The 26,403-nt window shown below is 53.9% G+C and overlaps 2 protein-coding genes across 11 annotated transcripts in view; one reads left to right on the top strand and one right to left on the bottom strand.

Moving 5' to 3' along the window:
• PLEKHG3 (pleckstrin homology and RhoGEF domain containing G3) overlaps positions 1-1,487 on the top strand; it is a 73,869-nt gene extending 72,382 nt beyond the window's left edge. For all 8 annotated transcript variants that reach the window (XM_033187741.1, XM_033187740.1, XM_033187739.1 and 5 more), the window contains one exon: positions 130-1,487. In XM_033187741.1, the coding sequence (XP_033043632.1) occupies positions 130-851 (722 nt within the window). In that variant the 3' untranslated portion in view covers positions 852-1,487. The remainder of the gene's footprint in view (positions 1-129) is intronic.
• A 2,252-nt stretch (positions 1,488-3,739) lies between these two features.
• Positions 3,740-26,403, bottom strand: part of SPTB (spectrin beta, erythrocytic) — a 138,384-nt gene continuing 115,720 nt past the window's right edge. For all 3 annotated transcript variants that reach the window (XM_033187735.1, XM_033187734.1, XM_033187736.1), the window contains 7 exons: positions 25,415-25,611; positions 25,063-25,112; positions 24,486-24,561; positions 10,859-11,115; positions 7,411-7,584; positions 7,081-7,123; positions 3,740-6,902 (listed from right to left, as the gene is read on the bottom strand). In XM_033187735.1, coding sequence (XP_033043626.1) covers positions 6,735-6,902; positions 7,081-7,123; positions 7,411-7,584; positions 10,859-11,115; positions 24,486-24,561; positions 25,063-25,112; positions 25,415-25,611 — 965 coding nt within the window. In that variant the 3' untranslated portion in view covers positions 3,740-6,734. The remainder of the gene's footprint in view (positions 6,903-7,080; positions 7,124-7,410; positions 7,585-10,858; positions 11,116-24,485; positions 24,562-25,062; positions 25,113-25,414; positions 25,612-26,403) is intronic.

Raw genomic sequence — 26,403 nt, 5'->3', positions numbered from 1 at the left:
TTTCTCCCATCACACCCAAAACCCCAACAACCAGCCTTTCCTGGAAAGTGAGTTGGAGCCTGCTCAGAGACCCCCTTGCAGCTCTGCCCTCCTGCCCCATGCTTCAGGCAGCTTGCTCTCTCCTCACAGGTAAGAGGAAGCCAGTGCTGTCTCTCTTCGACTGTGAGCAACTGATGGCCCAGGAGCACAGCCCTCCCAAGCCCTCCTCGGCTAGGGAGACATCGCCACAGCGTTTCTCCTTCAACCCGTCTGCTGTCAGCCAGAGGACCACCTCGCCTGGGGGCCGGCTCTCTGCCCGGAGCCCCCGCAGCCCCACGGAGACCTTCAGCTGGCCTGACGTCCGAGAGCTCTGCTCCAAGTACGCCTCCCGCGATGAGGCACGCCGAGCAGGGGGTAGCAGGCCCCGTGGCCCACCCGTCAACAGGAGCCACTCGGTGCCGGAGAACATGGTGGAGCCGCCTCTGTCGGGCAGGGTGGGCCGCTGCCGCAGCCTGAGCACTAAGAGGGGCCGGGGAGGTGGAGAGGCTGCCCGATCCCCTGGGCCTCTGCCCCAGAGCAAGCAGGACGGAGGCGAGACCCTGTATGTCACTGCAGACCTCACCCTCGAGGACAGCCGGCGGGTGATTGTCATGGAGAAGGGACCCCTTCCCGGCCCCACCGTGGGGCTAGAGGAGAGCAGTGGTCAGGGACCAAGCTCGCTGGTGGCCCTGCTGGGGCAGGGCCAGGACTTCCAGCAGTCTGCAGAGTGTCGGCTGAAGGAAGAGGGTCCCAGGGACCCGGCAGACCCGAGCCAGCAGGGTAGAGTGAGAAACCTCAGAGAGAAGTTCCAGGCCTTGAACTCTGTTGGTTGATGCTGACTCCTGGGGGAGGGAGGAGTCATGTTGGAGGTTGGGGAAGAATCTGGGCATCCTTCCCCTCAAGCCTGGGCTCATGGAGCCCCTGCCCAGGGCCCTCTGGCGGGCGGAAAGTCCGTCCCCTCTGCCCTTCGGGAAGGATGCCCCCATGTGCAGGGATCTCCTGCCTGTGCCATCCACTGGGGCTCGAGACAACTTCCCACTCACCTCTGAGGCCGGTGTGGCTGCTTCCCTTGTAAATAGTTCTTTTCTGGTAAGAAGCCAAATATTGAACACCTCTTCCCAGAGAGCAAGCTCTGCTCAGGCCTCCAGCGTTGGCTGGCCACGGCCACAGCCAGACCGAGGAGCCCACCCCCAGCGAGACTCAGGCAGTGGCCTGGAGAGGCTTTACTCTAACTGTGGCTTTTCTTAGGGTCCAGGCAGGAATGAAGCTGATAATTTATTGCTTTCCATTCCATGGTATGATGTGCGCATGCGTGAGTGTGTGGCCTCTGTTTATTCCCCTCCTGTCAAGAATGAAGTGGATGCAGTTCAGGTACTTTTGAGGGTTGTTGCGCTGACCCTGTGGTTGTTGCTGATGTACACACATTTCATTATTTGCCAATGGTGCAATAACCACTGCTGACCAGCCCACTATGTGTGAACTCCTTCCTGGGCCTGGCTGGGGTAGGGAAGGTTATTTGTGGGCCAGGGATGTCTTAGGGAGATGGAGACATGGAGGTGGTTCCTTCCACACTCGTTGGTCACCTGAGCTCATGAAACATAAGGCACCTGGGTACTGGTAGGGGAGGTGGGGCAGGAGGATATGAGATTGGGAGCTTGCTGTCTGCTGCCTAGACTCCCATGGGCTTCTCTGTCAAGCAGCAGCCTGCTGTCCTGTCTAGGGTAAGGGGTCCCGCATACCAGCCTTTTGCTCTTTTCCCCAAGGGCCAGAGCTAGACTTAAAAAAGGGAAGTGGTTGGCTGGGCGCGGTGGCTCAAGCTTGTAATCCCAGTACTTTGGGAGGCCGAGACAGGCGGATCAAGAAGTCAGGAGATCGAGACCATCCTGGCTAACCCGGTGAAACCCCGTCTCTACTAAAAAATACAAAAAAAAAAAACTAGCTGGGCGAGGTGGCGGGTGCCTGTAGTCCCAGCTACTCGGGAGGCTGAGCCAGGAGAATGGCGTAAACCTGGGAGGCGGAGCTTGCACTGAGCTGAGATGGTGCCACTGCACTCCAGCCTGGGTGACAGAGTGAGACTCCATCTCAAAAAAAAAAAAAAAAAAAAAAGGGAGGTGGTGAGGTAGACCGTTTTTCTCATAAGCAGAAGTCCCCAGTATCTGGTGCCTTTTGCGCCTCTCTCCAGTTCCCAGGAAACGTCCTAGAAGGCAAGGATTCTTTTTTTTTTTTTTTAAAAGAGATGGAGTCTCATTCTGTCACCCAGGCTGGAGTGCAATGGTGTGATCTTGGCTCACTGCAACCTCCGCCTCCCAGGTTCAAGCAATTCTTCTGTCTCAGCCTCTCAAGTCGCTGGGACTATAGGCACAAGCCACCACACCCAGCTAATTTTTTGTATTTTCAGTAGAGACGGGGTTTTGCCATGTTGACCAGGCTGGTCTCAAACTTCAGACCTCAGGTGATCCACCCACCTTGGCCTCCCAAAGTGCTGGGATTACAGGGGTGAGCCCCTACATCCGGCTGAAGGCAAGGATTCTAGACTTGGAGACTAGAAATGTCCTAAAGGTGTCTGCAACATTGGATGAGGAGTACTAGTGCATTTTTCTGGGATGATTCCTTCCTTTTTACCACCTTCTCAGAAGTGTCTTTGATTCAGAAGAGTTAGGAATGCCTCCCTATTTCAGCTGGGTTTTCTGCCCTTTCTCCACAGAGGTCTCGCCTCATTTTGCTCAATTTTTTTTTCTGACTGGGGCCTGGGAGATGGAGGCTGCAGGGCCTGGATGGTAGAGCTGCCTGACAAGTGTTCAGGGGGGCTGCTGGGCCAGGGCCCTGTGGGCCTTCTGACCCAACCTGAAGATGGGTCTGCTGAGTCTAACAAGGTCAAGGGAAGATCAGAGGGACCTAGATTCTTTTTTCCCCCCCCTTGAAATGGAGTCTTACTGTGTCGCCCAGGCTGGAGTGCAGTGATGCAATTTCGGCTCACTGCAACCTCCGCCTCCCTGACCCTCACACTCTCCAGTGCCCTTGTGGTTACTCAGCATCATATCTTGAGACTGGCCTGGCAGGAGCCAGTGACTGTGGAATGGCCACAGAAGATTCAGGGCAGCTGCCGGACCACAGGCTACCTCTGCCCTTCGCTGTTTCTGCTCAAGAGAGGTTGTCACTAGCCTCTGATCTTCCCTTAAAGAACCCAACTGGGGCTCTTCAGAGGGTGGGGCCCAGGAAGTTGTAGTTAACCCCTTCTCCAGGCAGTTCTTACACAGCCATCTAGGTATGCCTGGGAACCTTGCACCAGGTCGGTGGTTCTCACTGGCTGCCCACTGGAATCATCTGGGAAGCCTTTTGGAAACAGTGCTTACATTCCATCTCCGTAGACCAACAGAAACTGCCCTCTGGAGGTGAATCCCAGGCTTAGAGATTCTGATGATTCTGCAGTCCAGGAGTGCTGAGATCTGTCCTGAGTTCTGTGGGGAGGGGCCTGGACTGATCATTGCTCGGAAATGATTTTGCCCTACAGCAGGCCTTCACGTTGATCAAATGCATGAATGAGCAAGCTTTTCTCGGAGTTTGCGGTGAAGCCCGGGACCTGGGTGCTTGCAGTCGTCCCCATAAGGCTTCCAGGGACAAGCTGGAGAGTCTGGCTGTCCCTCTGTCTCCATGGTGCCAGCCCTCTTAGACCCAGTTCAGAGGGAGAGGAGGCTAGTCAAATAAGAAACTGAGAGAAATATGGAGCATTATTGATTTATTAGAAAAACTAGTAAATGGGTTTCCTCTGGTTGGTGGAAGCACGGTTGAGCAGGTGGAGGACAGGACCCAGCTGGCCCCAGGGCCAGCCCCAGATTGCATGGTCTGTGCCCAACAGGGTTGCATTCCTCTGCAGCCACCGCCGCCTCGTTTCCTCCCTGAGCTTGTTTGTCCAAGCCACCAAGCCATGTGGTCCCACTGGCTTCGTCCTCCTCTGGATTCCTGCCCCCCTCCCATGAAGGAAGAAAGAAGATTCAGGGTCAGCCTAGGGGACCCTGGTTGCCTCCGATAGGCAGGAAGGAGGAGGGATGTGGAGAAGAGGCTGAGCCTTCCACGGGCCTCCTGTTAGGGGTGCTAGTGGAGGCCAGGTTGGGGAGGAAAGCCCAAGGACCCTCCACACCTCCCTTAGCCAGTCAGTTGAGGCTGGGACAAAGGGGAAGGAGAGAGGGAAGGAGGACCGCCTGACTGTGCCCGGAAGGAGCTTCCTCTAAACTGCCCTGGGGAGGAAGCCTGGTATGCTGGTGTGGACTGGAGCTGTGTCAACCTAGTTTAGGAATACTGTCAAAGAAAAGACTGTAAAGTAGAATAAGGAGAGAAAAAAAAAAAAAGGCCTTGCCAGGGTACTGGGAGAGCTTAGCCCTGGTGTGGCACAGGGTCTCCCAAAGCTGGATGCCTGCGGTTTCAGTCCAGTTGGTTGAATGTCTTGGGGCCTGGGTGACAGGCGGGATGTGTGGGGAGCTGGCAACAGAATGGTCACATGCACCTGGCTGCCCTGGACCAGCCCGGGGGACCTGGGGTGGTGAGATGCTAGCTCTTCCACTGGAGTCCTTCTTTTCTTGGGTCTGTGGAGTTGCTTGCTGGAAATGACTCACTTCAGGTGCTGATTTGGCACACGTGGAAGGGGGAGGGTGGGCCCTTGTTCCTTGGCTCCCTAAAGACTGGCCCAGGGAAACAGTTGAGGGAGATGCTTGCCACCATCTGCCCTTCAGCAAGGAACCTGCTTTCTGCCTCAGAGGAGGACATGCCCGCAAGTGCACCAAAGGCCTACTTTATTGCTAGGTGAGTGCAGTCATCTCACTGCCTTGCTTTCCCCAGATACAGAAAGAGGCTGGTGAGTGGTACACACTAGGTTCCCTGTATAGGGTCATATGTACCGAAGCCAAATGAAGACCTTGCCCACCAGGGCGGGAACCTGGGGATATCAGGCTCCATTGGATGACATCTTCCTTCCTGTGGCTCCTGCCTGCTGCAGTTGGTGTCAGGGTGGAACTGATTTCTGCTGGCACTGGTCAGCACTCAGGGTTCCTCATTCTGGATGCCTGCCCCTGTGGCTTCTACCTGAACCTCACCTACTTCATCTCCATGGAACTAAGGTCCTTCACACAGGGAAAGTGATAGAAACTGCCTGCAGGCCCTGGGGACTTTTATGGTTTCCCTGGGGGAGAATGCCTGCTGCCACCCCTACCGCACCTGCTTGACTCCTCTCTTGGACCTAACCCTAGTTAGATACTGGGCCAGAACTATGTTGCTTTCAGAGTAGAGTGGTGGGGAAATGCTTGTGGAATGAGTTTCCTCTCCCTCCAAAAGTATGACCTGGGCAGCAAGGGGAAGGCCATTCCTGAAGACATAGGTTGCAGAACTTCTGGTGCTCAGGGCTGGAAGGTGGCAGATATTTGACCTCTGTACTCATGTGACACCCTCCCCCCGCCCCAACCCAAGACCTGGGGCCAGGACCTTCTGGAGAAGCTGATCAAGGGGTACCACACCTTCATGGCTCTGGCCCCGACATTTGTCCCAACTGTGCAGGCGTAGCTGTCACGTGTGGTGATGCCAAGGCATGGCTGCATCTGCCACCCCGAGACGATAGGTGATCAACTTTGCTGTCTGCCCAGCCGTACCCTCCGAAGTCCCAGCTGCAGACAGGATGCAATTGGACATCTGGCTTTGAGATGCTTCACTGCAGCTGCGGGGGTATCCATCTTGTATCTGGGGGGCCCACACTGTCCCCTAGGGGGCCTACGTCTGTCGGATATTGGTGGTTTGGCTGCCACTGGGAGTGGGGGGAGGGTCCTAGCATTGAGAGGGAGAGCCTTAGGCAGTGTCGTGACCTACCTGTCACTCCTTCAGATCACAGCCCTGTACCCTAGCCACAGTTTTCAATGAGAAATGGTCTGACCTTGCTGCCCCTCCTGGGACCGCCTGTGGTGGCACAAGGGTGCTGGAGGCACTCAGCCAGACCCTGCCAACCGTGGAGGGTGCCCTTTGATCTAGGGGGAGAAGCAGAGAGGAGGGATGTGGTGGCCCCTGAGGTGAGAGTCCCAGTTCTGCGGAAGCCCAGCGGAGAGGAGGCTGGCAGCACCCAAGGCCCTGCACCCAGTCTGGTCCCCTCAGCCCCCCACAGCCCCTGACCCAGAGCTAGGGCTTTGTGGGCCACCTGAAGGCTCCTTATGCCCCTAGGTGGCTGGCCATGCATTTCCAGTGCCCTCTTCCTTTCCCCTTTCCCTGGCTGCCACCAGGTGGGAGGTGACCCCAAGCAAGACTTGCTTTAGGAACAGGCAGCGTTTGAGGAACCCCATCAGCCTTCTCCAGCTCTTTTTTTCTTTCTTTCTTTTTTTTTTGGTTGGGGGTAAGGGGCCTGCGCACCCTCAGCTCAGGAGGAGGGTGGGAGAAGAGGGCGTGTGCCTCAGAGAACCGTTTCCTGCCCCCAGGCCTGGAGGCCCCGAGGGCGCCAGAGGAGCTGGGAGCCCCTGTCCCTGGAGCAGAGCCGGCGCGGGCGAGGGCATGGAGGGGGCGTCGGCCCAGGACGCGCGGGCGAAGGCAGCTTTTGCAGTGCAGCGTGGGGCCCGGGGGCCCGGCCCGCGACTCGACTCGACTCGATTCGACAGGCGGGCGGCGGCGAGAGGAGGCCAAGGCCCGGGGCTCCCGGTCTCTGCGACTCCGCCGCGCCCGCCAGCCCCACCCGCGGGGGCCTCCGGCCGCTACTTCTTTTTGGGGAAGAAGCTGAATCTCTTCTCCTTGTCCTTCTTGCCAAGGCTGGCGTCGGGGCCGGAGAGGGAGGGCAGGGGCAGGCTCTGCGCCTTGACGCGGATGCTCTGGGACTCGTTGATGGCGGTGCTCACGCCCTGCAGCCAGGACAGCATCTCCTCCTGCGGGGCAGAGGGTCACGGTGGAGTCTGGAGGCCCACAGCCCCCCACCTCCCGGGCCAGGCAACAATGGGGGGCTCTTGGGACTACCTCTTCTGAAGGGGCCTCCAGGGCAAGCGGCCTGGGGTCCTCCACCTACCCCTTTGTTAGCCAGGTCTGGGCTAGACTGCCCGCGCTTACCTCGTCCTTGCCATGGAAGAGCCACTCGCTGCCATTACTCAGCCTAGGAGGACAAAGGGTTTCCTGTCATGGAGACACCTTTGGAGGGGGCGCTGGGCAGAGGGCTGGCCCAGCCTCTGCCACAATACCCTGAGCCGAACATCCAGAACCCTCTCAGGCAGCCCAGCACTTTCTGAGAGGTCACAGTCTGGACCATCAGCCTCTTTGATTTGAAAAACCCCTGAGGAGTAGCTCAGGCATGGAGCTGGTCCCATACAGAGGGCCTCTGCCCTGCCACTAATGCCCAATCAAGCCATCAACCTGAACTTTCAAAGGCCAGGAAGGCCTCACCTCAGTTTAAAGACATGCTTCTTCTTTTTGTAGTTGGCAGCAATCTCACAGATGGCATGTCTCAGGGCCAGGGGTTCCTCCCCATGGTAGGGCATCCCCAGGGCCAGGTTCTTGGCATCCTTGTAGAAGGTTAACTCACTGTTTCTGAGCACACAGTACAGGTTGTTCCAGGACCTGCAAAGATGCAGACAGGCAGGTCACCCGCATCCTGATACGGCATCTCTGGTGTCAATTCCTATAGCTTCACCATTACAAAAAAATTACACCATGTTTGTTCTGATACATAGTAACATGTTTTATTGTTAAAAAATCATCTGCATGTAATTTCATTACAAAAAAATTAGCTATTATTAACATTTTATGTGTTCCTTCTAGTCTTCACATTTTCACTTTTTTTATTTTTTTTTATTTTTTTTTTACTATTCACAGATAGCTAAAACTGGGTTATGTATATATTCAATTTTATACTCTGTTTCTAAGCATAACACTAAATCATGAGTATTTCTCCATATCCTCAAATATTTCTTTTTTTGCTGGGCACGATGGCTCACACTTGTAATCCCAGCACTTTGGGAGGCCGAGGCGGGCGGATCGCCTGAGGTCAGGAGTTCGAGATCAGCCTGGCAAACATTGTAAAACCCCATCTCTACTAAAATTACAAAAATTAGCTGGGCTTGGTGGTGCATGCCTGCAGGCCCAGCTACTCAGGAGACTGAGACAGGAGAATCGCTTGAACCTGGGAGGTGGAGGTTGCAGTGAGCCGAAATCCCGACACTGCACTTCAGCCTGGGTGACAGAGATGAGACTGTGTCTCAAAAATATATATATATATAAAAATTTTATATATAATACATAAATATATTAAATATATATTATATAATATATGATATATGTGTGTATATATACATATATGTATGTACATACACATGTATAACATTTATATATACATATGTTATATATGTAATATGTATATGTATAATAGATGTAATATATAAATGTTATACATAATATATAAATATATAATATATAACATATATATTTATATATTATATATATATTTTTAGGCTGAGCCTCTGTCACTCAGGCTGGAATGCAGTAGCCCGATCTCAGCTCACTGCAACCTACACCTCCTGGGTTCAAGTGATTTTCTTGCCTCAGTCTCCCGAGTAGCTGGGACTACAGGTGCAAGCCAAGGCTAATTTTTATATTTTTAGTACAGATGGGGTTTCACCACATTGGCCAGGCTGGTTTTGAACTCCTGACCTCAGGTGATCCACCTGCCTCGGCCTCCCAAAGTGCTGGGATTACAGTCCTGAGCCACCACACCTGGCCCATATCCTTAAATATTTCTTAAAATAATTTTGAATAGCTATGTGGAAGCCTATCACAATCCCTTTATTGATGAACCTTATAATACTGGAAAATTTGCCCAAAATTTAAATAGCAATGTGATGAACATTCTTACACATAAATCTGTGCCTGTAATTCTGATCTTACCTTGAAGTACACTTACAGAAGTAGAACGATTATGTTTTAAGACCAACAGTAAAAAATTAACTTTTTGAAGTATTTCTACATCCATTAGCGTATTTGATTCTCACTACAGAACTGTGAAGGAATGAACAGGGTTTTGTGTCAGTGATTGTTTTTTGTTTTGATGAGATGTGCCAAGCATACTAAACTTTTTAAAGGAGCAAATTTTACAAATAGGGCTCATGTCAGCCAGGCGTGGTGGCTCATGCCTATAATCCCAGCACTTTGGAAGGCTGAGGTGGGCGGATCACGAGGTCATGAGTTTGAGACCAGCCTGACCAACATGGTAAAACCCCGTCTCTACTAAAAATACAAAAAAAACCCTCAAAACAAAACAAAACAAAAATACAAATTAGCCAGGTGTGGTGGCACACGCTTGTAATCCCCGCTACTCAGGAGGCTGAGGCAGAAGAATTGCTTGAACCTGGGAGGCAGGGGTTGCAGTGAGCCAATATTGAGCCACTTCACTTGAGCCAGGGTGACAGAGTGAGACTGTCTAAAAAAAACAAAAAACGAACAAACCAAAAACAAATACGGCTCATGTCAACTGGCATGTTTGGTGAGAGCATCAAATTCATAACTGAAGAGGTGGGCTGGCCCAAGCCTCTTCATTCACACATGGGAAGCATGTTGCTGCATTTCTACAGTAACAGACTCTGTTTCCTCCTCCTCTTCATCCTCCTCTGTCGCCCTCTTCTCCTCTCCCTCTTCTCCCCCCTTACTTTTGAGGGCAGGAAGGTGGGGAAACTAGTAGAGCACATAGGGAGGAAGTTCTGGAAGGTCAGAGAGAGAAACTGACCATGCAAATCTGGCTGAAAAGCCATTTTACGAAGCCCCATTTCCCACTCCGCGCTCAGGGATCTTTCCTCTAGCAGAAAGGCAGTTACTAAGAAGGAGCTGGGTCTTTGGAGAAAGAGCTTGCCTTGAATAAATGACTTAACCTTTCTGAGACTCTGTTTTCCCCATGGAAAAGAGAAATATCAATGTCACAGGATTGTTGCGAAGATGTTATCAGTCCTAACATAATGCCTAGCATATAGTAGGTGCTCAGTAAATGTTAGTTTCCCCTTTCCGGGTAGACTGTCCATTTAAGCAATAAATAAACCTTTTCAGGGCAACTGGGCTCCCAAATGGTTCCTTTTTGGAATTTGATATCCCTTTCATGAGTCCCCCAGACACACCCTGCATGCTCATGCTGCCAGCTGTCCCTGGGAATACGGCTGGCTTCAACCTCCTGGTGCTACCCTATTTTCCTGGGACTCTGGACGGCTGCTAGAAAGAGGAGGCCCTCAGGGTCCCCAGACAGAGACAGCCCTAGATAGACCAAACCCAAGGGCATGACTGTTTCAGGGTCAGGAAAGGACTTAACCTTTGAGTCAGTTCCTTGGGGTCATGGAGTCACCAAATGACAGCACTGGAAGGGACCTCTGGGAGGCAATAGGCCATGCCCTACCCCCATCACTCCCATTTTACAGCTAAGGACACTGAGGCCTAGACTGGTAAAAAGTGGGGCTCAAACAAGGATGTTGTTAGTGCCAAGACCTACCTAACCTTTAGAGCTACCTATCCCTAGCCTTGGGATAATAGGATAATAATAGCTAGTGTTCACCAAGTGTGTTCACCTACTGTGTGCCAGGAACAGTATCTGTAGTGAAAGGACATACTGTTCTCATCATCCTCTCCTTCCAAATGGGGAAACCAATTTAAAGAGGTTGAGTAACTTGCATGAAGACATAAGATTTGAACTCAGGACCAGAACTGAAGATGGGCTTTCCCATCATGCCAGGTAGCCCTTGGGGCTGGCCCAGAGCGGGTGCCCAGGAGCTCTCACAGGCCGAGGCAGAGGCTCTGCTGGCAGAGAGATCCCTGGGAGCTGTCCAACCTCCCCTCAGCCAGCAGCCTCTCCCACACTCACCTGTTGGAAGCCTTCTTGTTGGGCCCCTCCAGGTCATGCTTGCGGCCCAGGTAGCCTTCCATCTGCACGCTGTGCCCATGGTCCTGCGGGGCTAGCAGCATTGCAGGCTCATCACCCTCGCTCAGAGGCGTATCTAGGACCTTAAAGAGGGGCTCCGTGGCGGGCCTCTCGTCCCCAGCAGATTTCTGCCCATCCTCGTGCTGCCCTGGCGGTGGTGGCTGCTGCAGGTTCTGAGGCCATGTTGCCTCTTCTTCCCCCTGCTCAGGGCATAGGGAGGAGCACACCTTTCTGGGGGCTCTGGCCTAGAGATGGCTGTTCTCAGCAAAACTGGGAGGTCAGCAGCCACCCTCCCCGCACCCCCAAGCCTACTTCCTTTCTACTCCCACCTCCTGGCTCACCCTGGTTCTCCCGCAACCTGCTATGGGTGCCCACTTGCTTCTCTACTCTGCCTGTGCTTCTGGCTCTATTTCCACCCCATTCTTCCTTCAGAGAGCTGCACGGTGGCCCCCTCTCTCCAATGTAACAAAGCAACCGAAGGTTCTCAGAGTGAGTCAAAGGGGCCTGATTATTTCATTAAAGGGGTGTGAGGGAGGGCAGGTTCCAATGCTGCTGGCAAAGCTCTGGCCCCTCCCCTTGCTGCAGCCAGACACTCTCATGAGGAAAATTCTGCTGCTAAGACAAGTTCGACAACCACTTATAGTAGAATGTTGAATGGGAACTCTTCTGGTACCTCCAAATTGTGCCTAAAGCCCTAAAACTAAGGGTACCAGGTCCTAAGTCTGCCCCCACCACCTTACAAAGGGAGAACCCAGACCCTCCCTGGCCAACAGGTCTAACAGGTCCTCTCTCCATCATTGGGTGAGAACTTTTTGGACAGGGCAGTGGTTCCTAACCCTGGCTGCCTTCCGCAATCACCTCAGGTGCTTTTAAAAGAAACACTCTCAAGCTCCATCTCAAGATGCTGAGTTAACTGGCCTGGGGGGTCGGCACATTGGTATTTCTTACTGAGCAGTTCATGGGACCTAATGCGCAGCAGCTGAGAATTCCCCTCGTAAGGAGGCACTGCCTTGGGGAACTTCTGTGGTCTTTATCTCCCTGCACCTCCCTGTGGAGGCTTGGGGATGCCTGGACCCTGCCCAAGTCAAGGGCGGGGCCTCCAATGATGCCACTCACTGTATGACGTACAGGTGCCCACGAGAAGGGAAGCTGACCTGCCATTCCCTGGCTGAGTGTCTCCTTATGCTAGACCCTGCTGATCTGCCCTTTTGCCTGTTGGGGCAGCAGGGAGCGGCCTCCCATTGCCAGGCGGGACAAGAATGGGTGGATCTCCTCCACGCCAAGTGAGCACCAAGGAAGGCAGCCTCGCTGGAGCCATCTGGCCAGGACCCAGTCCCAAAGGCCTGACTGCTAAACACCTTTCAGAAAGAGGTAGGAAGGCCCCCAAGTAGCTGGATGCCTGAAGCACCAAGGACATCTTTAGCCAGGAGGTAAGAAAAGGAAGTCCTTTCCCTGCTCCCTCCTCCCTGCCCCAACAACTGAAGACAGAGGTCCAGAAGAGTGCAGGGGAGGAGAGGGAAGGAGCCAGGAGAGAGCAGACCATGTTCTCCCTGGTCTGGGTCCTTTAGACCATGGGGCAAACCCGAAACAGAGGATGGAGGATGGGAGGATGTGGGCCCCATGTTGGACATCAGATTGAAGCTTTAAACTGAAACAACTGGGTAGACTTTTTATCCACTGAAAGTGACCAGGGTCTGCCTGAGGTGGCCTTAGGAATGGGAAGGGGGACTCAGTGGAGACACTGGAAGGCAGTGGTTGCAAGAAGATAAAACTGGTCATGTTTGTATCTCATCAAGTTAGGACCGTTCAGTAAACAGGTTACATGTTAGGGCTCCAGTGAGATTTCATTTAAAGAAAGGGGTATGTGGCTGGGAAAGTTTGGAAACCACTGACCTAGTCTAACGCTTTCGATCTATAATGAGAAAACCAATGCTCAGAGAGGTCAAGTGACTTGCCCAAGGTTATACTGTCAGAGTAGGCAGATAGATATAAGTAGGAGGGGGAGCCCCTGAGAAAGGGAGGTCTGGAAAGTCTAACACCCCAGAGACCACCCAAAACATTCACACTAGATATGAGCAGAGAGGAGGGGAAATATCTGTGCAGGAAGGAGTGCCCCAAGACACTCCTTAAGATGCCTAGTCATCACTCACTCTGCAGTCAACCTGTGGGAATGTAGCCAGCTGCACACTAAGGAGGGAAAGAAGGCAAAGGAGAAATTCCTATGAGATATGCAGGTGCAATAAATACCAATATACACCCTTCCTGGAGTGGTAGTAATTAGCAACGTCACCATTCGGTAGGATTCATATCCGACACCTGCCCCTGCAGGTTCATCAGCAGACAGTAAGGGAGAGTCCCACAAACCTGGGGCAGGAACTAGGTGGGGCAAAAAGATGGAGACATAAGACAGAGGCAGGGAATTAGACAAAGGCAGAGACTTGAGACAGAGGCAGGAACTTAAAGAGAGTGTGGAGGAACTTAAAAACCGCAAGGCAGAACTCTCGAGTTGCTGGGTCATCTTTTGAGCAGCCTGCTCTGCCTCATCTTTCAGAGTGTACTGTCTCTGCTGCTACCTCACTCTTGCTCTGAATACTGCTGCTTCCCAAGCAGACTTGCTGGTTCCTCTCTTGGAGTCTACTTCAATAAACTCCCAGGCCGGGCGCGGTGGCTCATGCCTGTAATCCCAGCACTTTGGGAGGCTGAGGCAGGTGGATCACAAGGTCAGGAGATGGAGACCATCCTGGCTAACACAGTGAAACCCCATCTCTACTAAAAATACAATAAATTAGCTGGGCGTTGTGGCACGTGCCTGTAGTCCCAGCTACTTGGGAGGCTGAGGCAGGAGAATCGCTTGAACCCGGGAGGCAGAGGTTGCAGTGAGCCAAGATCACACCACTGCAGTCCAGCCTGGGAGACAGAGTGAGACTCGGTCACAAAATAAATAAATAAATAAATAAATAAATAAAATCTCTGCTCTTTATTTTCCTTCATAAACCTTTTGCTTACATTACTACTTGGTCTCTTGGCCAAATTCTTCTAAGTAAGACCAAGCATTGAGGACTCCGCATTTCCTGGTAACAACAAGGCTAACAGGTATAGGAGGCGGTTTGGAACATGCACTCCCAAAATGGACAGACCTGAGCTTTTATCTAATCTTTATGGTGTTCATCTTTTCCCACTTTAGTGGCCCCCGAGGGTTGTGGTCAGGCCACTCTTGTCTCTATGCATCTGGCAGCCTTTGAACCCTAGACTGTCTGCAATGAGCCAGCATTGGCCATAAGGATCTGGAGGCCCGAAAGCACTGCCTGGATCATCGTAGCAGGGAGGAAGAGCAGGAGAGGCAGGGATGGGACTGGAAGCCTGGATTGGGGTCCTTCTGTGGATCCTGCACTCTGACTTGGGTATACATCTAGGGAGGGCCTGCTTTTCCTCCAAGAGGGGTGGGAGTAGGTTTCAGAGGAGGAGACATGGGCTGCACTGTTGCTCCTGCTACCATCAGTGCTCTCCCTGCCCTTGGGTCTCAGAGAAGCAGCCATGGCAGATATAGGGAGGGAGGCTTGCCAGACCCTCTCAGCCATGTTTGCCCCTCTCACCCAGCCTCTGCTCTCCTGGGACTGGTTTTGCTAGAGACCTCTGTGTCCACATTTTCTTCCTATACTTCCATTTTCCTTCCTTTAGAAAACTGTCCTCTGAATAGAGATGGACTTTGCCAGGGCTGACTCCCAACTTAATCCCACCTTTTTTCTGTTTCCTCTTAATGGGTGCCTAGCCCACATTCCTTGGCAGGGACATTCAGAGGCCATGCCAGTGCAATCAAAAATTATATGGCCGGGGCACAGGTTGGCTTTGGAAAATGGGGTTTCCAATATATGCAAAGATTTCTTTGGCGTTCCTGACTGCTCCTGTAGAGACAATTTAAAATGCATCCTGTCCTCTTCACCCTGAAGGCCAAGGCCAAGAATGAGGGTGAGAGATGAAGGAAATGGGCTTTGGCAGGGCTTCCCTTCCTCTCTGGGAGAGGGGAGCAGACACAGGTGAGAAAGGTGGGGTGTAATGAAGGCGGGTACAGAAGACGGGGGAGAGGCTTTGGGGACAATCCTTTCATCCCTTTCTCAGCTCCCAGGAGTCTGGCCAACTCCCTGGAGGGGTACAAGGAGGAGGAACCAAGAGGGGCTGGGGTGAGGGAAGGAGGAGGACAGGGATTTCTAGAAGGCCCTCTGAGCAGAGACACCAGTGAGCGCTCAGACGGAGCTGGCCCCTCCCTCAGCCCTCTTCCTGCTCTCCCATCCAGGACCACCAGCAGAGGGCCTCATAAGAAGCCCACCCCTTCCCAGGTGTTGGGTCAGACAGGTCTGGAGTGAGAGTCCCTTAAATTCCATTTGGGGGAAGGGAGAGAACCTTCCTGACTCAGTTAGTGGGAGTGAGCCTGTGACCTACTTCACAGGTGGTTTGCAGCCTTTAAAAGTGAGGTCATGTCTGTAAATGTTGGCTCTCTTGTGATCCTTCACCCCTGCCTCCCTGGGGCTTTGCTGAGCAATTATTGTGGCCAATGTCCTGTGGGGCTAGTGTAAGGATCTCAAAAACCCTCTTGTTCCTGTAGTAGTGGATGCTCAGGACTGAGAAATGGGGAAAGGGAATCTCAGCCATTGGCAGGCAAGGCCTCAGCCCCTCCTTTCTCGGCCATTTTCGGTTGGAACATTCTGAGGCTTGAGACAGGAAGGAGGAAACCATGTGAACAGGTAAGCAGTGCAGAAGTGGCCTGAGGCCCTGCCTCAATGCTTGGAGTGGGGCACTGAGGTGCAGGGGCCCCAGAAGCCAAAAGCAGAGGTCCCCAGGTCCGGCCGAAGACAACAGCGTGCTGCTGAGTGGAAGGCTCTGGTAATTCACAAGTGGATTTTACAAAGACCTCACAACTTTGTCAAGAAAAGACTTTGAGGAAGATTGTATGTAGATATATATCCAAGAGGTCAAATCCTTTTCTGAAGCAGGACCATTTTTTAAAAAGTTACTCTTGGGGTTCCCATCTGCCCAGGGAAAGTGCTCAAGCCACAGAGAGCAGGCTGGAGGGAGGGCCAGATGCTGCTGGCAGGCTCCTTTCTTGGGGGAGGGGAGGTGTGGGAGCCTGACACAGCCCTGCAAGCATGTGAGTGTGTATGTAAAGATCTTTTGCAATTCATAAGAGATAAGGAATTTCTCTGGGGCCTTTTATTTCTAGCCCTGCCTCTGGGAAGGGTATGTAGGTAGAATCAACAATGGGGGCCTTATCAGGGAAGCCGGTGGGGGAGGCTGGGGATGGGGTAGATGAAGCTTGTGTGAGAAAAGAGATTCTCAGAATTCTAAAGCTGGAAAGAAGCCTTGGGGTCATGGGATTCAGCCCTTCCTGTCTTAGATAGGAAAACTGGGTTCCGGAAAAGCTCAGTGATGGCTGAGATTAGAGCACACAGCAAGTTTTAGTAGCAGAGCTGGGGCAAGAATCCATGGCCCTGCTTCCCTATCCACACAATGCCTCTCAAATTGGAAAGGGCACCACAGGTGGTGCAGGAAGGCAGGGAGCCAAGTAGCTGGGCAGGGACCCACCCATGACCCCTTGGCTGCAAACCTGCAGTGGGAGGCCTGTGGTCCTGTTGGCTCAGCCCTGCATCTTTCTAGGCCACATCCATCAAGGACCTCCCAGCCAATCAGCTGAACCATCCACCCATGCCAACTGCGGGCCCTGGGTCAGGCTAGCAGCGTGCTTTGGCAGGAGGACCCACCTCCCCTGAGCCTCAGGGCTATTAAGAGGGGATGAGGTGAGGGTTCTCCGGCTGTCCCCCTGTAAGTAGGCCATGGTCTTAGGTGGGGACTGCTTTGACTGACAGGAGGCGGGATCTAGGGACAGAAAGCACCAGGAGAGGCAATGCTGGCTACTAATGTGGCTGAGGTGTGACTGAGGGACCGGCAGGTTCTACCCAAAGGCGCCACGTATGGAGGAGCTGATCTGAGATTCCCTTCCAACTCTGTGCTGTAAGGCAGGGGCTGCTGCTGGAGTCCTTAGGTCATCAGGAAGATGCAGATTCCACCGGCACCACTGAGGGCTGTCACCCACCAGAGCAGGGGACACTCTGAAGGAGGAGAGTCTGCTGCTTGGAAGAAATTCTGGGTGTCCAGCTGGGGGCAGCAAGGGAATCTAGACCATAAGTGGAGGTGAAGGAGACTTGGGGAGCGGGCTGAATAAGGGAAGGCACTACCTTTAGTCCTCTGGTTTGGGGAATAGGTAGGGGGAAGTGTCTCAGCTGTGTGTACTGGCTGTGGGATCGTGATGTCAGAGGAGGGCAGGGGACAGGCAGCATTGGTTGCTGGTTGACAGGGATCAGTGGAAAAGAGGGTACAGCCGTTTTGGGGCCTTACAGGATTGTAGTCAAACCAACAGGGAGAGGCCGCAGGCTCCCAATGGGTGGGGGATGACCATCTCCGGGTCTTTGCAGTCTTGCAAAGTCAAGCAGAAGTCTGTGTAAGCTTGACTTTTTAGGGTCCTGCCTTGCTAGGAAACTGGCTTGGGTGGGGGAGGTAGGGGGTTGGGGTCTCCACAGAGGATGTGCAAAACAGGCCAGAGACATGGGCAGATGGGTAAACGTCTTCTCTGGGCCAAAGGAGGTGAAGGTGTATGTCCAAGCTCAGCCAGCAGGTGGCGCAGGGGACTGCACACAGATGACAAACTCCTCAGGCTCCCAGGAGAAACACAACCTGGCTGGGGACCACAGGGTCTTTCAGAGGTTCTGAAGATGCTCAGCGAACCCGGATGCATTTACAAGCAAAGAACACAGGCGACAATGTCTCTCTAAAGGTAACGCCAATGAGAACTAGGGCCTGAGGATGCACCCCAGAAACAGACTGACTGCAGCAATGGGATGCATCGTGCCATGACTGAATTCGTATTAGAATTAACGTGCTTTTAAGAGATGAAGGACTGAGGTGGGGGATGGAGAAAAATGAAGGGACTTAAATGATCACCTACTAGGTGCCAGCTGCTCTACCTACATCGTCTCTTCCAATCCTCCCAGCCTCTCTACAAGGCAGGTAGTTATTACCCCCTGTGTTACAGATGAGGGAAACTGGGGGTCATAGAGAATGAGTGACCTGTCCATAGTCATACATTAGTGAAGAATGTTGAAGATGCAGGTCTGTCTGGCACCAAACTCTGTGTTCTTACTAAATCCTGCTGCAAGAGGGGAGACCTGTATTCTCACTCCAGAGGAAAGCACCTGTGCGATGGGGTTTGCAGTCTAAATGAGATGACCTTGGCTTATGCAAAACACATGGCTGATTGACAGAGGCAGCATAATCATGCCAGAGCTGGAAGAGGGGCTTGGGGCCAAACAAGACCTCCTGCTAGATGCCTTAGGCAACCAAAGAGTGCTGGTGACTGTGGAGTGCAGGGAGCAGGCAGCCAAGAAGTGGCTCTGGCGGCCAAGAAGTGTTGCCCTCGCCCACTGTCTGATGTCTCAGCTCTTGTCCTCTGGGTGAGAAGGGCTGTCACTGGGTGGGTTGGAAAGGCTGTTCAGAAGACAGTTGTTTGCAAGAGAAGAAAAAGAAATGGTTTGTTGAGCTGAGGGCAGCCAAAGAGATGAAGAGATGGCAACTTACGGTGGGCAGAGACAGATGCCTTAAAAGAGAAAGCAGAGGCTGTTGCTGAACAGGGGGAAAGAACCAGGGCAGGGAGCTGAGGCTGGGATGCATGGTGAGGAGTCCCCTGGATTGCAGGCCAAGGGATGGGAGGGGCTCTTATGAGAAGTTGGGTGGGAAAGCAGTCCAGTGCAACACTGCACCCCAGAGTCCAGCTGTCTGAGGTGGCAACTGGGGGGCCTGGCCAAGATGACAGGAAGGGATGTAGGGCAGAAGGGCACCCGGTAAAGCAAATGGAGGGGAAGCGGAATGGCAGTGTGCAGGGGAGGAGAAACCTGGTCCACTGTCACCAGGGTCTGAGAAGAGAATGAGGCTTCCTCAGGAGCTGTCTTCACCATGCTCACCACCTGTGTGACCTCTTCAGGTCCCTGCCCTGGAGGAGCTGATGGCTGCTTAGTCGCTCAGTGGTCCTGAGCCAGCCACTCAGCATTTGAAAGACTAGAGAGAGCTAGAAGACACTGACTCCCCCATCGATATCTGCCACCCAGTGGTCACGTCATCCGCTTCAAACCTATTTCTGAGATGCCTCCAATGTTAACTGAGTCTCATCCTGAGGCCATCAGTATCTAGGATGTTCTGAAACACAGCCTGAAAGAAAGAATTTAGGAAGAGTCTTTAGAGCAGAGGAGCCAGGAATATTAAATCTGACGACAGCAAAGAGAAAGGGACATGCCCAGCAGCGGGCAGGTGTCCAGAAAGAGCCTACAGCAGGTTCCTCCAGGGAGACAGGCGCAGTGCCAGAGCGTAGGCAGACACACCCCTGCCACACTGACTCAGGCGTACTGGGTAGACAGGAACACGCCCAGGTTTTGGGGAAAACTGACATTATTTCCAGCTGGGTCTGCCCATTACCAACAAACATAAGATTTGCATTCGCTGCAAAATGTCTGAAAGAGTAGCAGGAGGAGAAGGAAAGACTGGGAGAGCTTGTTCAGGCGAGAAGAAACACAGCTGCTGTTTCCACACCCACATCTCTTCCATCCAAGGACGTCAGAGCCCCACCGCTGGCCGCTGATTAAAGCTCCTGGCTGCCGGCCAGGGAGGCTGCTGCTGGGGGAGGTGCCCAGGTTGCCAAAGGGCAGCAGCAGCTGGAGCTAGCCAGCCAGACACCGGCCAAGAGGTGGTCCTGGCTGCAAGTCCAGTACCTGCTCAGCCCCTCATGTTCGTAAGTGCTGGTTACTTCCCTGAAGCCACATGAACCTTGAAATCTATGGGAATGGAGAAGCAAGGGACCTAGGAGTCTCAGCTTCCATGTTCAGCCCTAGTGAGATGCTCAGGCCCTTTCTCCAGGGTCGCTGGCTGCACAGGCGGTGCTGGAAGGCCTCGTGCAGGAAGGGCATCTGTGAGCTGCCCTTGGGGAAGACAGCTTTCCCTGACTTCCTGATGAGAAGGCTGATCACGAGGGGCACCCAGCAGCTGCTTTCTGGAGTGGCCTGGCATCCCGGGGTCCCTCTGCGCTACAGCCTGGATCTAGCCTTGGGGCTTGGAGGCAGGCAGGGTATATTTATCCCACACAGTGAGCCCTAGCAAAGGTGATTAGGAGCACCAATCCCTTTCAGGGACGTCACACATGGCGTCACCGCAGCCCTGCTGAGGGAGTTCTCAGAGCAGTTCCCGCTTCACTTCCCAAAACCAGAATCAGGCTCAAGGAACAGGAAGATGCGCAGGGCTGTGCGCTGGGGACCTTTAGCCTGGGGGAACTTGCAGCATCTTCAGTACCATTTCTTCTCCATGCAATCCACCTCCTTCTCTCCCAGGAGAAAGCAGCCTCTCACCACACGTTACACTGGGGCTTCTGAGGCACCCTGAGCCCGGGAGGTGGGGGATGCTCAGCAGGACCCCCAAGTCCTTCCCAGGGCCACAGCCCCAGGTGAACAGGAGGTGCTCAGTCTTGAGCAGGTCTGCCTGTTCACTGCCAAGGGTTTCCTGGCAGACCCGGGCCTCCTTCAGGGCACTATCCTGGTGGTGCAGCCCCACCTCTACTCCCCCACAGGGACAAAGGCAGACACCCTAGCCCTTGACTTCTTCTTTCCCATCTCCCGTCTTACACCAGTGGGTACCTGAGACCAGCTGGGTACCATAGCACGAAGCACCAGGCAAGAGGAAAGTGGTGAAAACGACTTCTCCCAGCCCCTCCCTATAATTTGCTAAATTGCTGACATACAGAAATGTTCCAGACTTCCGGTAATTCTCCAGAGAAGGCTTTATAAGAGCATGGAGACTCAGGGGATTAGGTGGTTTATCTAAAATCATGCAGGAAGTTTCCAACAGAATTGAGGACTAGAACCCAGATGTCCTGACTTCCCCTCCAGCAGTTTTCTCTTTTGTGAGTGAGGTCTTGTTTTTTCTGCCTGGCCTCCTTTGCACTTACCTTTATGAACGTATTGGCCTTTACCAGAACATGCTCTAATGTGAAAAGGCAAGAGGTGAGGGAAGGTGGTGGGACCATGCAGTGGTGTGCTTGAGAAAGAGGCTGATGTGTGGGATGGCAGCTCCAGTCACCATGTGCACACACACGCAGGGAAGGGGAGGACTGGGGAGGGGTGCCGACCTGTGGTGTGCAGCTGTCCAGACAGGAGCAGGGGTGCCTGGTCCACTCCCATCAGTTCCCCCCAGCAGGAAGCCGACATGCACAGTGAGGGGTTGTACATGAAGCAACACCGCATGGATCTATTCTATAGGGCACTGACACCAGACCACACACAGAGGACCAGCAGGAGAGCCACCGTCCCCCAGGCCTATCCCAGAGGGGAGGCGCAGCCATTGGTCATCCCTCCCTGGGAGAGGCCTGCGGTTCTGTGAAGGGGTAGTCCTGGGCAGGCTGGAGGGACCGGCCGCTGGGCTTTCGAGGACTCTTCCAGAGCCAGGTTGTGCTTTCCCAACAGGCTGTGTCCTCCTCTTTCTCGCATCGAATGTGGATGGGGTATTAGGAGGACCTAATACCTCTGAGGTTCATGGATCCCCATGAAAACTTAACAAAGGGCTCAGAAGACAGCAGCAGCGGGAAATCTGTGCATGAGGCCTTGGGTCTGGTGTTGAGTCACCATCTGGTTTCTTTCTGGCACCGGGCACAGTCCAGTCTTCCCATCTGCTGGAGTGGCTGGCTCTCCGGAAGGGGTCTCGAATGTGGGCTCACTCCTTCCCCCAAAGAGATCATCAGGTCCAAACAGGTTTTATTCCCCCCAACTCGGTGACATTCAGGTGTTGGCTGGAGGCGGCTCTGATGCACAAGTAATTACATTTGCGCGGACACACATGACACAGACAATGGATGGAGTCGCTCTGGTGCTCACAGAGGAGCCCGCACACTGGGACACTGCCACATGCAGACACACAGGGACGCACGGCAGAAGCAGGCGGGGGCAGGGCGCAGGGACGGCCCCAGCCCGTGTCCACCGTCTATGCCGGGCCCCCAAAGTTTGCTCTCCTTCCGGCAGGGGCTGTTGCTGGGAAAAAGGGGCTGGGACGCAGTCCACCACAGACAGGGAAGCGAGACCCCACATGTGACGCCGGGAGCTTCAGAGGGAACTTCTGGGAGAGACCCTTCAGCAGGAGCCCAGCAGTGCCCTCTGCTGGGCATGGTGGGCTGGTGCAGCTATGAAAGGGAGGCCTCTGGCCAGGCTGGAGGCCACAGAGGGATGTGGAGGGGCGGGGGGGGGGGGGAACGGGGGGAGGAGGAGTTGGGAGGGCATCTCCCTCAGATGGTGAGAAGGGTTGAAAAAGGGAGGCCTCACTGTTCGTACATGTTTCTGGGGGTGACTGGTGTACCAGAAACTTCCATCTGGAATGCCTGTCTTCCTAACCTCACCCCCAGGTTCAGGCAGGCTCACCGGGCACCTGGAGAGGTAGGCTGCAGGAAGGATCTGTGGCTCCCTTGACCCCCAGTGCAGCCTGCCACAGCGGGGACATGCAGGGGGAAGCCATGCAAGCCGTGTGCTGAATTCTTGCTTTCTTCTCAGTCAGCTGCTCCCCAGAGCAGTTCCCTAAGCCTGGGTGACAGCCTCCCAACCACCCTGCACAGACCCCATGGGGTCCTAAGGTGCCTGCTCCAGGTAAGGTTCTGAGGTACATGCCCTAGGCCTCTGGTAGCTGCTGTCTTGGGCTCTCCCTGTCCCTTGAGCCAGGCTTTTGGCTCATTCTCCTTTCCTATAAGTTGGGGGGATGACCCCTGTTACTCAAAGCCCTGGGATTCTCCTCAATTTTGCAGACTTCCTTCAAGTCTGTTCTTGTCCCAGAACCAGCTCCATATCCAGACTCACTGACCCACAGGCCTCAGGCGAGGTGGGTGGAAAGAGGAGAGGGCTCTGCATAGGGGGAAGGAATAGCCTACAAGGATGGGCACCCCCACTTCACCACCGAAGATGTCCGCAGTGGGGCAGGTGGGATGGGACAGTCGAGTGGTGTGACTGTGTGTGAGTGCGGGTGTGCGTATGGGGGGGTGTGATGTGTGTGCGCGTGTGTGTGTGGGGGGGGGGTTGTGGTGTGTGCATGTGGGGGTGTGTGGGGGGTGTGATGTGTGCGACTGTGTGGATGTGTATGGGTGTGGTGTGTATGAGTGTGTACGTGTGTAAGTGTGTGTGGGGGTGTGGTGTAGTGTGCATGTGGGTGGGTGTGGTGTGTGCATATGTGTATGTGCGTGTAGGTGTGAGTGGATGTGTGGGGGTGTGGTGTGTATGAGCTTGTGCGTGTGTGGGTGGGAGTGTGGATGTGTGTGTGGGGTGTGGTGTGTGTGTATGAGTGTGTATGTGTATGAGTGTGTGTGGGGGTGCGGTGTGTATGAGTGTGTATGTGTGTATGAGTGTGTGGGGGTGTGGTGTGTGTATGAGTGTGTATGGGGGTGTGGTGTGTATGTGTACGTGTGTGGGGTGTGAGTGTAGATGTGTGTGGGGTGTGGGTGTGAGTGTGTGGGAGTGCGGTGTACATATGTGTGCCTGTGTGGGGGTGTGGTGTGTGTGTATGAGTGTGTACGTGTGTGGGGGTGTGTGTATGAGTGTGTGTGGGGGTGTGGGTGTGTGAGTGTGGATGTGTGTGGGGGGGTTGTGGTGTGTGCATGTGGGGGTGTGTGGGGGTGTGGTGTGTGTGTATGAGTGTGTACGTGTGTGGGGGTGTGAGTGTAGATGTGTGTGTGGGGTGTGGTGTGTGTATGAGTGTATATGTGTGTGGGTGTGAGTGTGGATGTGTGTGGGGGTGTGGTTGTGTATGAGTATGTACGTGTGTGTGGGTGTGAGTGTGGATGTGTGTGGGGGTGTGGTGTGTATGAGTGTGTACGTGTGTGGGTGTGAATGTGGATATGTGTGTGGGGTGTGGGGTGTGTGTATGAGCGTGTACGTGTGTGAGGGTGTGTGTTGCGTGTGCATGCGGGTGGGTATGGTGTGTGCATATATGCATGAGTATGTGGGTGTGTGGTTGTGCGTGAGGTGTGTGTGTATGGGGGTGTGGTGAGTGTGCATGTGTGTGTGTTTGTGTGCGCATGCATGTGTGTGTGCGTGTGCATGTGTGTAGGTGTGGGTGCAGGGGTGAGTACTGCCTAGAGGAAGGAGTTGGAAAGTGGAAAGGACGGTACAGAAATGCACTAATCTTCTCTGGCTAGTGTTTCCCCTCATGTAAATGGTGATATATTTATACAATAAAATTTATTAGATAAAACCAAACTAATAACGTCATGTCACTGGCTGGCCTGTTTCCTCTGTGCTGAGGGGAGGAGTGGAGGAGGCCAGTACTCTCATGCAGAACACCTGAATGAGGAGGTAGCCTGCTCTGCTGGGAGGTGGCTGCAGGGATGTGGGCAGGATGGAGGGCGGGGCTGCGCCAGCTCATCTCGCCTTTGCCTGGGCTGAGCCTAGTAGGGGTGAGAGGGCTCTGGCTGCAGTGACTCCCAGGAACTAGACAAACGAGACCAGAGACTGACCGGGGACGTTCTCTCAGTGGCCGCATGGTGAGAAACCGGAGCCTCCCCTGCTGTCTCGCCTTCCTCCTCTTGAGGCCTAAGGAAGACACAGTCTTTCTTTAAAAACAAGCACCCCTCTGAGGCCAGTGCCTCCTGCAAGGCCTGACTTTTCACCCACGCCCACAGGGAGCCAGCTCCAAATAGCTCCCCATCCAGTCAGCCCGCAGTGTGGACAGTGCTCGGCAAGGAGCCGCCCAGAGACTTCTTCGGAGAAGCCAAGGCAGATCCTGCAGAAGGGAGCCAGGTTCCAGGCAGCACAGGCTGTGGGGCCCCGTGTTCAGGTGGCTCCAAGGCAGGGCCTCACCTGGCAGCCACTGCTCCCAGCCCCCTCCTCCTGCACCAGGCCTTCAGCCCGCCCGTGACTGGGGAAGCAAAGGTCCTCTGCCCTCATGCTCAGGCACTCTGGGCCTTCCTGAAAAGGGTGCCCACTGTGAGAGGTCAAATGCAACTGGTCCCAATGTCAGGTTTCTGATGAAAGTCACCCCCTACTCCCACTTGGCAGAACACTCAGCTCCCTGGACACATGGCCACCACTCACCCAGTCTCCTCTGCGGGTCTGTCTGCAATCTGGCGTTCTTTCAGCTCAAGCTAGAGGAGGAGAAGGCCCAGGGGTCAGAGCAGCCACAGAGGCGAGTTGTGTTCTCAGAAGACCTCCCTCTGGACGTGGCCCTGCACCCCCACACGCCCTGGCGTTCATCCCTTCTATAGTCAGCCCCTTCTGTCCTTTGCATTCGGAGGTCAGTACTTCCTGCCACTTGTCTTTCCTTCCCATTGTCCCTGCTGGCCAAGCCTGTCACACCATTCTAAGTACCTAACAACTGGCCTGGAGTTCTTGACATGAGGGCATAGCTGCCACCCTCCTGAGCCTCCCAGCACTGTTCCCTGCTCACCGTGGTAGGCTTCTCCAGGGCGGCAAAGCGCTCTGCCCAGCTGGCCGTGGACTTCTCAAAAGCCTCGTGCCTCTTGATGAGCTTCTCCACACTGTCCACTGTGTGTCCAAAGTCCCCGCTGGCCAGGTAGGGCTCCTGGGCGATCAGCCACGCCTCAGCCACAGAGGCATCCCTCGAGAACTGGCACACCTCCAGCACTGCCAGGGAAAACAGGACACAGACCCCCCCACAAGGCCCAGGGCCTGTTAGCACCCAACTGTTCACTCCTGATTAGGGCCAGTGGTCAGGCTGGTGGCCTGAATAGGTGTCCCTAAACCACATGGATACCCTTGCTGCCTGCAGCCACCCCATTCCACACTGGGCCCCTAACCTAGCTTCACAATGGTTATACGTTTTTAGAGAGAGGGCTTCAATCTGTCACCCAGGCTGGGGTGCAGTGATGTGATTATGGCTCATGGCAGCCTCAGCCTCCTGGGTTCAAGTGATCCTCCCATCTCAGCCTCCCATGTGGCTGGGACTATAGGTGTGCACCATCACACCCAACTAATTTTTGTTGTTGTTGTAGATAGGGTCTCCCTATGTTGCCCAGGCTAGTCTCAAACTCCTGAGCTCAAGCAATCCTCCTGCCTTGGCCTCCCAAAGTGCTGGGATTATAGACATCACCCACCATGCTTGGCCCAATAGTTATATTTTTTAAACTGTACTTTTCACTAATTACAACTCTATTTTGAAAACAAAATGTATTTTAGATGTCTCTGAGAAGGAGTCTTCTGCCTTGAACATTCTTCCCAGCCCTTGGCTGTCTCACATGATGCTGGATGAGTGGCCAGAGGACCAGCTGGCCCTTCTTGGCTCACAACTCCTCCTTGAGTGGTGGCTTTTCCCCACCTCTCATCAGCACCCAGCTGAAGGAGGAAGAGCCCCTTCTACGCTTGATATTCCTCAGGAGGAATGTCTGGGATTCATGAGAGCCTTACCCCAACCCCTCC

The sequence above is a fragment of the Trachypithecus francoisi genome, unplaced genomic scaffold (assembly GCF_009764315.1).
Source record: "Trachypithecus francoisi isolate TF-2019V2 unplaced genomic scaffold, Tfra_2.0 Lachesis_group3, whole genome shotgun sequence".
In the NCBI taxonomy this organism is placed as follows: domain Eukaryota; kingdom Metazoa; phylum Chordata; class Mammalia; order Primates; family Cercopithecidae; genus Trachypithecus; species Trachypithecus francoisi.
This window is presented reverse-complemented; position numbering and strand designations above follow the sequence as displayed.